The sequence below is a fragment of the Pan paniscus genome, chromosome 1 (assembly GCF_029289425.2).
Source record: "Pan paniscus chromosome 1, NHGRI_mPanPan1-v2.0_pri, whole genome shotgun sequence".
Lineage (NCBI taxonomy): Eukaryota > Metazoa > Chordata > Mammalia > Primates > Hominidae > Pan > Pan paniscus.
In genome coordinates, this window is record NC_073249.2 from 68,679,090 (window position 1) to 68,692,452 (window position 13,363).

At 45.1% G+C, this 13,363-nt stretch overlaps 1 protein-coding gene across 1 annotated transcript; it reads right to left on the minus strand.

Moving 5' to 3' along the window:
* Positions 1–2,031: 2,031 nt before the first annotated feature.
* IER5 (immediate early response 5) lies at positions 2,032–6,881 on the minus strand. Its single transcript, XM_055110864.2, has one exon. The coding sequence runs from the start codon at positions 3,970–3,972 to the stop codon at positions 2,989–2,991; it is 984 nt and encodes a 327-aa protein (XP_054966839.2). The 5' UTR covers positions 3,973–6,881; the 3' UTR covers positions 2,032–2,988.
* Between the last annotated feature and the right edge of the window lie 6,482 nt (positions 6,882–13,363).

Sequence of the window (13,363 nt, forward strand, 5' to 3'; positions counted from 1 at the left end):
TCTCCTCTTTTCTTACAAATACACACAAATCTTTGACCACACTGTATCTGATTTATACACAGAATTAACTTCTACATTAACAATAATTAACAGTTACGTGCTTATTACATATGAGGTACTCTTCTAAGAGCATTAACTCATTAATTTTCACAACCCTATGAGACAGATCCAATTATCCCAATTTTACATTTGAAAAACCTGAGGCACAGAGAGATGAAGTAACTTGTCCAAGGTCCCACAGCTAGGTGGCACAGCCAAGGTAGAAAAACCCAAGCAGGCCAGGTTGTGGTGGCTCATGCCTGTAATCCCAGCACTTTGGGAGGCTGAGGCAGGAGGACTGCTTGAGGCCAGGAGTTCAAGACGAACCTGGTCAACATAGCTCACTTTATATTTACTTTTTATAATAAAATAAATAAATAAATAAATAAAGGAAGACACCAAGCAGCCTGGCTCCAGGGCCCATGCTCTAACTACTATACTATACTGCTTCTGCAACAAAAAAGAGAATGATCTTTTCTAATTCCTACAAAGCTTTATCCTCCTATCAAGTATGCCAATTTACATTCTTTAAGCAGACACATGGACCCAGGTTCATCGTAATGTAAAACCAAGGATCAACTTTAGTCTCATCCAAAACACATCAGCTCTCTTAAACACACCAAATGTTACCCCCTTTAAAACATAAAATACACTGAGATCGCTGTTCAAGCATCATACTTTCTAACAACAGGAAATGTTTGCAGAATTAAGGCCCTGGACACCTTCTTCAGTTTAAGCAGTCAGCACTTGATGGATCTTTTGTAGCTGTAACACAATTTAAGTAGCTACTTTCTGAAAGAAAAAGTCAGTTTAACAAGACCCTAATTTGAGAATGTTTAATTCTATAAATACATTATTATGGCGACAGAGCATAAAGTAGAAAGTTGCCTATGCTTAAGGAACCACTAATAGATTTGCCGAAATATCAAGGCACGAGGCACTGGCCTATTCAGCTAAAACAGAAGTTCATATAATTGGGAGTTAAGGCCAAGACACCATTCATATGCCTCTTATGCTCGAAGGCTATGACTTTTAAACCTTTGTCTTTCTTCAATCTCTCCCATCTTTTAAACACCCTATATACTCATAAGTTGTTAGAAACCAGTACCATCTTTTAAAGTCCTGGCAACTGTACCGTATTTTAATAAACACCATTCCCTAATTGATTTGCTTCTGAAATAGATTATTGAATACCTTTCAAACATTGAACATGAAGAGACAAAAAACTCTCTTAATGGCAGTGATTTTAGTAAAATCGATGGATGTTTTGGCTATCATCACCTAAGTGTCTACCATGACCAAACACTGATGTCACCATTTAAGTAACAAATCAGGAAGTTTTGCTAAATGAGAATTAAATTTGCCTAGCCCTCCTTCCTTATCTGGTTTGATGCAAGCAATTTCCCTCTCAGCAATACATTTACTTTCTAGATGTAAGAGAAAAACTGAAAATTTACATCCTGACATCCACTGTGATGCAGAGGTGGACCTGACAATTTGGACAAGTCAGTCTCTTTCATCTTCCTATGTCAGTTCGAATGGGCTTTTAAGGTAAACTACTATCTAAACTTTTTTTTTTCAGTTACAAAGCTAAAAGATGACCCGTATTAATAGCTTAACAGGAAACAAAGTTTTGCTGAAAAACATTTTTGTGGATAAGCGGGGCTTCAAAAGTTGGTTAAATTAGTTAGTATTAGACACCCACATATTGGGTGACAAATTGGTCTAAACTGACCTTAGAAAAGGCAGTTGTAGTGGCAGGTTTCTAGAACCTGACAGGTCGCTGATATTAGTATCTAATAGCAGTCCTCTGATCTAGGAGGAAAAATTAAACGTGTCTCTCTTGATACTTAGTGGAGTCAGTAAACAATGTCCTCAGTCTGCGAATGACTGATACTAAGAACCACACCTTCAATTTTCTAGCTCAGGCCCTGGTTTCCCTCCTCCCACTTCCCTCCCAACCCAGGCAGGTTATTACAGACAAGCAGGCAGTTACGTTGCTTCAAAATATTTAATACGTGTTAGACACGTAGAAGTTACATTTTTATACAAAAATCAATACAACGAAGGAGAAAATACTGTACAAAAACCTTATCAGCTCCCCCAACCTTTATACAACAAAGACTGGAGTCACCATATCTACAAAACCATAAGGTCTTTCCACTTCGGGCTTCTGTCTGTAAACTCTCATTTAACACTTTTTAAAAGCACTGTGTAGTACTTCTGACCTAGAGCTTTTAAAAATATATCTTTTCTCTATAAACTCCATTATTTCCAAGCTTGAACTCTTCTGTGAAGTTCGTCAAGCTTTTTCTCCCCTGCGGGGAAGCAAAGGACCGTTAATACGCCCCTTTCCTAGAGTAATCACAGGATATAAACGTTTCTTCATTGGGAGAGAAAGGTGGGGAGGGACAGAAGGAATCCAAGTCTGTGCTCTTGGCTAAATCCCTCTCGTCTTAGGAAATCCTGTGCGGAAACGCCACTCCTGGCCCTGAAGCGGGTCTAGCTTTCCGGTGAGGGGTGGGTGTAAAGTCCCTCCCTCCCCGGAGAACGAATGGGGAACTCCCCGACCCAAACCTTTTAGCCGCTTCCTTCTCCACGCAGCCGGCAGAGGAAAGTCCCTGTCTGCCCCCAATCTCTTAAACCCTGGGGAAGGAGTGGTGCATTCCAGAAGAGCAAAATAGTCTTAATGCCACAAGACAAACTTACATACACAGACATACACAAACACAAAAGTTAACGATCGTCCTCTTCCAATGAGCCTCAAGCTCCCAGGTCTCCAGATAAGCCAGATGCGCCCGGGGGCAGTTTGCGATGCCCAGAGGCAACCAGTCTGCCCAACGCGCTCAGCGCCCGCGGTCTCTGGGCGTCCTCGCAGCCGGGAAGGGCCTGGCCCTCACTTCGGTGACGCCCGCTGCTCCACCTCCTCCCCGCAGGGGGGCCAAGGGCTCAGAAAGCCACGATGGCTGTGCTCCAGGGGTTCATGTCTCTCAGCACCGGCTTATCGCAGCAGATCTGGCCGGGCTCGGCGGCTTCCGGACCGCTCTCCTCTCCCTCCTCTTCCTCCCTGCCGCCCCCGGGGCTTTTCCGTAGGAGTCCCGAGAAACTGGAACCGAAGATGCTGATGAGGTTAGCCACGTTCCCGGTCTCCATCTCCTCCGCGTCGTCGTCCTCTCCTCCACTCGGCGGCTGCTCTAAGTTCCGGCGGGGCTTCTTGAGCGGGGTCGAGCCGGGCGCCGGGCAGCCCGCTGGGCCGCCGCCCACCCCCGCCGCGCAGCGCTTCCTGGGGCACACCGCGGGCGGCGCGGGGGGCTCGTCCTCGGCTGGTCGCGGCGCGCAGCAGCAGGCAGCGCGGGAGGTCGCGGCCGGTGTACCCGGCGGGTCCTCCCCGCCTAGGGGGCAGCCGCAGGGGCGGCGCGCGGCACGAGATACCTCAGGAAAGACGCCCCAGCCTCCGGCGGTACCCTCGGCTTCTCTGGCTGCCGCCTGGCGCGGCCCCTCCACGCGGCTCCAGGCAGCTTCCGTCGCGTCCGCCTCTCCGCCCTGAAAAACGTCCCCGACTCCAGTCACCGTGGCCACTGGCACCTCGTCCCCTACCCGCGGCGCGTCTGAGACGGAGGAGCGCTCCGGCTGCGGCTCGGTCTCCGGCCAAGAGGCACGAGCGGCGGGCGGGGGCGGCTCTCCCCAGCCGGCGGGTGGCCCGGCCGCCGGCTCCCCGGGCTGCTGCTGCGGCGGCGGTGCCGGGGTCCCAGCGGGACCGGCCAGGTAGAGGCCGGGGCACGGGTCGCTCAGGTAGACTTGGCGGGCGCTGCGCAGCACCAGCGAGACCAGGAGGTTCTTATGCAGCTTGATGCCGCCGCGCTGGACCCGCGAGTTGTAGATCTTGCCCAGAGAGATGCTGACGATGCGGTGAGCCTCCAGCTTGAACTCCATCCTGCTTCCCCTGCACAGGGCCGTCGGCGCCGGGGTGACACGTTTGGAAATTGGGAGGGAACGGGAGGCGCAAACAAGTCCGCCCCCTGGGCACACCCTCGATCACCTAAGACTCCGAAGAGAAACGACTCTGGTGACGCGCGCGCAGATCTACTAACCTCTCCACACAAGACAACTTCCCCGTTTCGGGTCCGGTCGCTAAACAGGGCAGCCCGGCAGCCTCGCGTCTTATATAGGCTCCTCGACCGCCAATCACGAAGGGCCGCCAACCGTTCCGGGGCTGGCCGGCGCGCCCTCGTGCGCCGCGCACGGCCAATCGGAGCCCGAGGAGGGGCGCCAGGGCCCGTTCGAACGTTAGTCCCGCGGAGCAGGCTCTTAAAGGGGGCGACGGCTTGCGGCCGCAGACCAGGCCCGTGGGGAGTGAATGTTGGGGACGGTGCTCGAGAGCGCTACCGTTTGGAGTTACAGATTCTGGCTTGTGCGATGGCTTGCCGGAACCAAAGCGAACAAAATATTCGAACTTTCTTCCGAACACGGTGGTGGACTCTGTTCTGCCATAAAGTCCTGATCCTTCCCCGATCGACTCCGCCCTCACCAGCCACGCCACCGTTTCCAGGCCGGCCACACCTGTAAGCGACCCCCCTCAACCCTGGCAAAAATAGAGATGGTGGCCATACGCGGCGGAGGACACCCCTGGATAACAAATAGTATTACTGCAAAGTATTTGGCAATCATTATTTTTGGATGAGCCGCTTTCCCCGCTAGAGTCACATACACTCTTAGCAGCTGTCAGTTCTAACCCCAAAGAAAAGGGGGATTCCAGAAGTTTTTGGCTAGGTTTTTGGCTTCTTATCAAGGAATCGTGTCTAGATACAAAGTTATTGGTTGTCCTCTAAAGCTGGCATCTTTCACTTTGTTCTCTAGATTCTAGAACAAACCCAGTTATCAAATAAGTTAAATGGAAGATGTTACAGGTTCTCCACAATGATTTTTTTTCCTTTTTTTTTTCATTTCCATTTTTCCATTACAAGGACTGACCCAGTCCACCCTTGGAAAAATCGAGCAAGTTCTGAAAATAAAAAGAAAGAAGTCCTGTGTTCCCATGATGATGTCATAATTTCATTTCGTGTCAAGGTAAAAATATAGTGCTAGGGAGTTCCAGAATTTTCTGGTCAGTCAACAACTTAGTCCATCTACTGGTCCTTATAAGTATATCAGGACACAATTACCACGGGGTTGCCCAGGGTCCTGGACTGGAAACATGGAGTCACTTCCAGTTAGTTCCACCGAAGCTCCACCACAGACCTGCCTGAGGACTCTGGGTAAATAACCTCAGGCCGCTTCAATGTCTCCACTGCTGAAAAGGGGGAAGTCACATACACATCTGCTTTATTGTACAGACGATAAATGACAACTTCTCAGCCACAATCTGAATGAGAAAACTAAGCACTGCTTTCTTGGAGTCCATGTGGAACCCTGGGCCTGATCCTGCCCCGGGGTTGGTCAAGCAATGAATTTATTTAGGAAAAATACCAGTGAAGAGTGGGCTTGATCATGACCAATTCACAATCTCCAGAGGATGTGATGGCTCAATAGCATTACCTGTGCCCACAACTGATGGTAACTGAGACAGCAGGCTCTGAGACCCAGAGTTCCTCCCCTCTAGGAATTTTCAGCCCACGTAGAGGAAGAGATAAAATAATGACACAAATAATTACAAAACCAAATAGCATATATTGAGTAATGACGCAAGAATTTTTCTCTTCTCTTTTTCTTTGCAAGTTATTAGTCACTATAAAGCAATGGCTAAGAGCACAGGCTGAGGAGGCTGGCTTCCTAGGTTGGAATCCCAGCTTCACCTTTCACTTGCTGCATGGCCTCTGGAAAATTATTTCACTTCTCTGTGCTGCTGTCTTTTTTATTACAAAATAATCAGCCGGGTGTGGTGGCTCACGCCTGTAATCCTATCACTTTGGAAGGACAAGGTGGGCGGATCACTTGAGATCAGGAGTTCAAGACCAGCCTGGCTAATATGGTGAAACCCTGTCTCTACTAAAAAAAAAAAAAGACAATAATTAGCCTGGCATGGCGGCAGGTGCCTGTAATCCCAGCTACTCGGAAGGCTGAGGCAGGAGAATTGCTTGAACACAGGAGGCAGAGGTTGCAGTGAGCCGAGATCACACCATTGTACTCCAGCCTGGGCAACAGAGTGAGACTCTGTCTCAAAAAATACAATAAAATAAATATAAATATAATAATAATAATGCCTACCTCTTAGAGTTTTTGTGAGGGTAGAACAAGGTAGCATATGCAAAGCTCATAGAACAGCACCTGGCATATAATAAGCTATCAATGTAGGCTAGTTCTCAGAACACACTACCCCACATACTACCCTGGGGTGGGAGAAGAGGCTGGGAGAAGAAAGGAACATAGATGGGAGAAAGTTTCACCAAAGAAGTTGTATCTGAAGAGGGTGCTGAAAACCTCTGAGGTAGGATCCACAAGTTCCAAGCAGCAGGAGCAACAGAGTCCAGTGTAGGGAACATCTTACTTTGCAGTTGTGCTGGGTACATGCCCAAAAGCAAGTGGGAAAGGCTAGAAACAGAGGCCGAGGCTGCATGATAGTGGGTTGTGGGTGCCTTGATGAGGAGATAGGACCACAGGGACCTTACTAAAGGTTGTTCAGTAAGGGAAGCACAGAATAGATTCTAGAACAGTTGGTGCATAGAAGAGCACATAAAAAGCTCTTGTGGAAATTTAGGCAAAGGGTTGTGAAGACCTGAACTAGATGGAGGCAACAAGAATGAAGAAACTGGCAGGGCGTGGTGGCTCACGCCTGTAATCCCAGCACTTTGGGAGGCCGAGGTGGGTGGATCACGAGGTTAGGAGTTCAAGACCAGCCCAGCCAGCATGGTGAAACCCCGTCTTTACTAAAAATACAAAAAATTAGCCGGGCATGGTGGCACGTGCCTGTAATCCCAGCTACTTGGGAGGCTGAGGCAGGGGAATTGCTGAAACTCAGCAGGCAGAGGTTACAGTGAGCGGAGGTCGCACCACTGCACTCCAGCCTGGGTGACAGAGCGAGACTCCATCTCAAAAAAAAAAGAGAATGAAGAAACTGAGAGACAAAAGAACTTTAGTGATGATCTGGGATGCCCCCACTCACCCATCCAGGCAGGTTATTGCTAGCGTCAGCCTCTTGCCTTCCATGAAGGCTTTCTGACCCGCCTGAGCTGAGCTTTTCCATCATCCACCACTGTACTCAGCACACTCCTTCATCACTGCCCTCATCACTTTCTCCTGTCATGCCCAGTGTCCCTCCCAGACTATGCCTTCATTGAAGGCAGGAGCCCAGCTCATATTTGTAGCCAGGATATGGTGAAAATACATAACAACTGGTGCAGTACAGGCACTAACCATCAGAACAGGGTCCTGGAGGCCCTTACAATGCTAGGGGTTTGGAGGGCTCCTGCAAGAGGGGCTGCTGGCCAGTAAGGGGGTACTCACGGGCTTAGGGCAGAGGTTCTATCAACTGACATGGAAACATTTCAATACTTTAACAACTGGGTTGGCTGTACCAGTGCATACTGAGTGATTATGCACTTGGATTAATGAATTCCTAATAATAATAATGTTTACCAAGCACTGTGCTAGACATAGTACATGCATTATTTAGCGCATTTATAAAGTTCTGAAAGTAGATATCATTATCTTCATTTACATTTAACCTACTTAAAGCTCCAGTGTGGGGTCATGGGGCTAGATTGCCTGGCTCCTGTTCTCACTGCTGTGTGAGCTTTGGAAAGTCATCTCACCTCTAGGTGAAATGGGAAATCCATATTTTAGTTTGCTTATATAGGCAAGTTATTTAACCTCTTTGTGCCTCAGTCTCCTGTGAAAAATGGGAATAATAAAAATAACTAAATTGCTTAGTACAGTTCCTAGCACCATATAAACACTTATAATTCTTAGTTATTGTTGTTATTATGGTTATTGTTATCACACCAGTGCCTAGCACAGTTCTGAACACCTAGTAGGTACACTGTTAGTACTTGTTGAATTTTTAATGCTTTTTCTGCTGTACCACATAATAGGTGCTTAATAAATGTCTGATGACTTTCAAGTTGCACATTATCACTGTCATTATCAGGATTTTCTTTGATCCTGAGCGAACGAAATGGAACCTTTAGAACTCATGTCTGGAGGGCCCGAGTTCTTATGATCAGGAAACTTCACCTCCACCTACCAAAAAAAGCAGGACGATAGCATATTCTTTTCAGATTCAGCAAGCAGGAACTGAGTTAGAATTTGCCATCATCCATCTCTGAGATTTTGTCAGTTGAAAAGAGAAGTTCGCAGCATGATCAGAAACAGTAGGGTTGTCAGAAGAACAGAGGAACCAACTGCTCTGGAAGAAAAGGCCAGAGCACCTCCCACAGGTCTGTTCTGTCTTTTCACCCCTCTGCTGGGCACAGGCAGATTAGTACAAGGAGCTTTGGGCTCTGCTGTTTCCACAGCTGTCTGAGGTCACTCAGGCGCTATCTGGGCTCAAGCCTGTGGATTCCTGTCAGCACAGGCTGCTCTGCCCACTGCTGTTGACACTATTTATGCCCTTGTTTACACAACTAATTGAAGGCTAAGTATTATTATCAGATGATTAAAGATCTTAACTTGCCTTAAATTACGTCTAGTCTGTGCAAACCCACTACAGATTATGCACACGGTAGCTATGTGAGAAGTAACAATTAGTAAGAAGGGAGTTGGTGAAAGAAAAATAAGTTATTTGCACTGTCCCTACCTTTCAATATTAGGACATTTTCAATTGGTGGGGGGTGAGGGGCAGTGTCAAAGTTGCTTATGCAATCAAATAGTCATTTGTATGACATACTAAATATTTAGGGGGAAAAGATCTATAAAAATACATTATTAGCACTTTATGTAAGTGATACTCCTTTTTTTCTTCTGAGAACAGACAAATCCCCCTTTTTTTTTTTTTTTTTTTTTTTTTGAGACAGAATCTCACTCTGTTGCCCAGGCTGGAGTGCAGTGGTGTGATCATGGCTCACTGAAACTTCTGCCTCTCAGTCTTCCAAGTAGCTGGGACAACAGGCGCATGCCACCACAACAGCTAATTTTTGTATTTTTAGTAGAGATGGGGTTTCACCATGTTTGCTACGCTGGTCTCAAACTCCTGACCTCAATTGATCCACCTGCCTCGGCCTTCCAAAGTGCTGGGATTACAGGTATGAGCCACTGCACCTGGCCCAAATCCACTTTTTAATTTGTTCCTTTTCTCTCTCACTGTTCTGGATATTGTACATCTTTTTTTTTTTTCTTTTCTCTTGGCTGCTTGATTTTCTTTTTCATTTTTCTTTTTTTTTTATTTTTATTTTTATTTTTTTTTTGAGACAGAGCCCTGCTCCGTCGCCCAGGCTGGAGTGCAGAGGCACAATCTTGGCTCACTGCAGCCTCCACCTCCTGGGTTCAAGCAATTCTCCTGCCTCAGCCTCCTGAGTAGCTGGGACTACAGGCGTGCGCCACCATGCCTGGCTAATTTTTGTATTTTTAGTAGAGACAGGGTTTCACCATGTTGGCCAGGATGGTCTTGATCTCTTGACCTTGTGATCCGCCCGCCTCAGCCTCCCAAAGTGCTGGGATTACAGGCGTGAGCCACCTTGCCTGGCCCTGGCTGCTTGATTTTCTATATAATTTTTAAATTTTCAAATGGCGTTTGACTAGGAATGCACATCAAAACCTGTCTTTTTCCCTCCTCTCCATTTTCATTCCTAAACTGCTTACAACCCTGCCCACCTTCTTGTACTAAATTTTGAATCTTTGTTCAGATAACCTTAAATTGTTTTTTGTTTTTTCTGTTTTTTGGTTTTTGTTTTGTTTTTGTTTTTGTGTTTTAGACAGAGTCTTGCTCTGTCACCCAGGCTGGAGTACAGTGGTGGGATCTCAGCTTACTGCAACCTCTGCGTCCTGGGTTCAAGAGATTCTTGTGTCTTAGCCTCCCTGGGATTACAGGCGTGCGCCACCACACCTGGTTAATTTTTTTGTATTTTTAGTAGAGATAGGGTTTCCCCATGTTGGCCAAGCTGGTCTTGAATTCCCGACCTCAAGTGATCTGCCTGCCTTAGCCTCCCAAAATGCTAGGATTACAGGCGTGAGCCATTGCACCAGCCACTAGAGAACCTTAAATTGTTTTTATGATCAACTTTTTCAGATTCTGTCTCCTTTAAGACTCCTAAGGAAAACAGATTCTTCAATAAGGGTAGAGTAATCAAACTCATTAAAATGAGCCTAGGATCGTATCAAGCTGCAGAATGAGAAAACACCACCATATAAAACCCTAGACCTGTGCTGTTCACTACATTGGCTACTAGCCACATGTGGCTAGTGAGCACATGAAATGTGTTAAGTACAACTGAGGAACTGCATTTTACATTTTATGTAATTTTAATCCATTTAAATTTAAAAATTGAAGCAGAATACGTGTTTCCTGAAACCCAATCTTATTGTGTCATGTTTTTGAATTTTGAAAATCTAGCATCTCAGTTGATATGTGCTGTAACCGTAAAATACACAGCAGGTTTCAAAGACATAGGATGAAAAAGAGAATGTAAAATATCTCATTTGTATTTTTATAATGGCTATATGTTGAAATTATATAATTTAGATATATTGGGTTAAATAAAATAGATTATTAATATTAATTTAATCTGTTTCTAAAATTTTACGTATGTGGCTCAAATTATATTTCTATTGGACAATACTGCCCTGGGGACAATAAGGGGAGAGGGAGGTGTAGACATATAAATATGCATGAGCATATTGTGGGCAATTAACAAATGTCCTTGATTGGGGAACAGGGAAAGGACAGAACAGATAAATTTTAAAAGAAATGAAACATAAAACAGATAGTTGTAGCGTTAAGGAGAAAATCAAAGAAAAATGTAAACAACAGAACTAATTGGCCAGAAGAAAGTTCTTTCTAAACAGACAACCACAAGTTCGAGGAACACAGTTCTCCTTATTTGAATGCCATCACATAGAAATTATCACAATATTAGTTTTTAATTCAAAATATAAACATGAAAACTTAAATTTCAGAGGAGTATTTACATGGATAACATCAATCCCCTGGGTTGTTAGGGTGCATTTATTCCTTTCAATTCTGATGTCTTTCTAGAAGTTGCAGGACCATTTGTTTTTAATGTGCCATTTTCCTGCACAAAAACCCTCAGTGGCTTCCCATGACCTTTTATGGCAAAAATCCAATTCTCTGGCGTGGTCTCCAGAGTACTACACAATACATTGTCAAAGACAAACAACCGAGAGTGGTGCATAGAGCTGGGGCTCATTGGGTGTCCTGGCAGCTCTTACCAGCTGTGTGTCAGCAAATTTGAAGGTGGTCCTTTTCTCATAAAACTGGGGAGTTGGACTAAATCAGTAGACCTCAAACTAAGGCTGTACGTTAGAATCACCTGGGGAACTTTTAAACCTCCAGACACCCAGGCCTCACCCAGATCAGTTAAATCAGTCTCTGGGGTGAAACCCAGCACTGAAATTTTTAAAAGCTCCGTGAGTAATTACAACGTGCATCCACATTTGAGAACTGGTGTCCTAGCTGATTGTTTTAGAATCATTTTAGGTCCAAAATTCTATGATTCTATGAACCTAGGCTAATCTTTCCAACCTTTCTACTATCCTGAACAACATAAATGCCCTCTTTCTCAGCTAGACAGATCTAATCAAAAGTATATATCTCGGCCGAGTGCGGTGGCTCAGACCTGTAATCCCAGCACTTTGGGAGGCTGAGGCGGGTGGATCACCTGAGCTCAGGAGTTCGAAACCAGCCTGACCAACATGGTGAAACCCTGTCTCTACTAAAAATACAAAAATTAGCTAGGCGTGGTGGTGCGTGCCTGTAATCCCAGCTACTCCAGAAGCAAATCACTTGAACCCAGGAGGCAGAGGTTGCAGTAAGCCCAGATCATGCCATTGCACTCCAGCTTGGGCAACAAGAGCGACACTCTGTCTCAAAAAAAGAAAAAAAAAAGTATATATCTCATCTAGTTTCTTAAGAAGAAATCATCTTCCCTCCCGCCCAAATTCTGCACATCACTTCCTCCAGGAAGTCTTCTGTGCCCATTGATGCTTATTGTGTGCTCACACACACACTCTCTCTCTCATAATCCAACAGTTGTTTGTTACTTAAAACCACAGTAGCACTCACTATCTTGTGGTATCCCTTATATTTCTGTTTTGTATTATATTTTGTTTACTCATATTACTTAACTTTTATGTGGATATAGTTCTCATTTCCAAATAGCATTAAGTGCTCGGAGACAGCACTTTGGGAGGCCAAGGCGGGCAGATCACCTGAGGTCAGGAGTTCAAGGCCAGCCTGGCCAACATGGTGAAACCCCGTCTCTACTAAAATTTAAAAAATTAGCCGGGTGTGGTGACGCATGCTGGTAATCCCAGCTACTCACTCAGGAGGCTGAGGCACAAGAATTGCTTGAACTGGAGAGGTGGGGTCAAGATCACACCACTGCACTCCAGCCTGGGCTACAGAGCAAGATTCTGTCTCGAAAAATAAATAAACAAAGTGCTGGGAGATGCTCCATTACACTTTTTTGCATCCTGCCCTCCCTGTAACCAGCACCCTGAATATTGCTGTGTTTGTATCAGGGGATGAATGACTATTAAATAAATGGATTAATTAATGGGTTCCTAAAATTTGAGGCCAGAATATTTAAACGCAGCCAACTAGAGGATAAAAAAGAGTACTCGACATAAATTATTCTAGTGGTAGATTAACCAAATATTACTGCAAATACATTTTATCTTAGCCTAGCTCATAATTTTTCATGATTCTACATTATACCATTTCCCTATAAAAGCTATTTTTCACAAAAAATAAGTTGATTTTAAACAGTTTCCTTTTCCTGCCATGGTGTTTACAAATGTGTGATTTTTATCACTGAGCTAATTGCTTGCCCACTCTGTTCTGATTAAACGTTTATTGTGGATTACTGATGCACTGAAAACCTTGCAGGGTATCAGCAGCTCATTTAGGGACCACCTATATATTTCTTTCAGCCAATAAGAAAATCTTGCCCCCTTCCCCCTCCTTCTATTCTAACTGTAGTGGCTAATAGAACATATTCTAATTCATTAGTCAAGTTCACTTTAGATCAACACCGCTGATCTAAATTCTAACATGAATGTTCATTCAATTCAAAAACCCTAAATCACTAACCCATCGTATGCTCATTTTGACTAAGCAGATTCTGAGTAAGTATTTATACAAACACATCCTCCAGTGCAAAAGGAAGTTTCAGATCTGCTGGCTAACCAGGAGCTAATGTGTGGCGGATTAGTA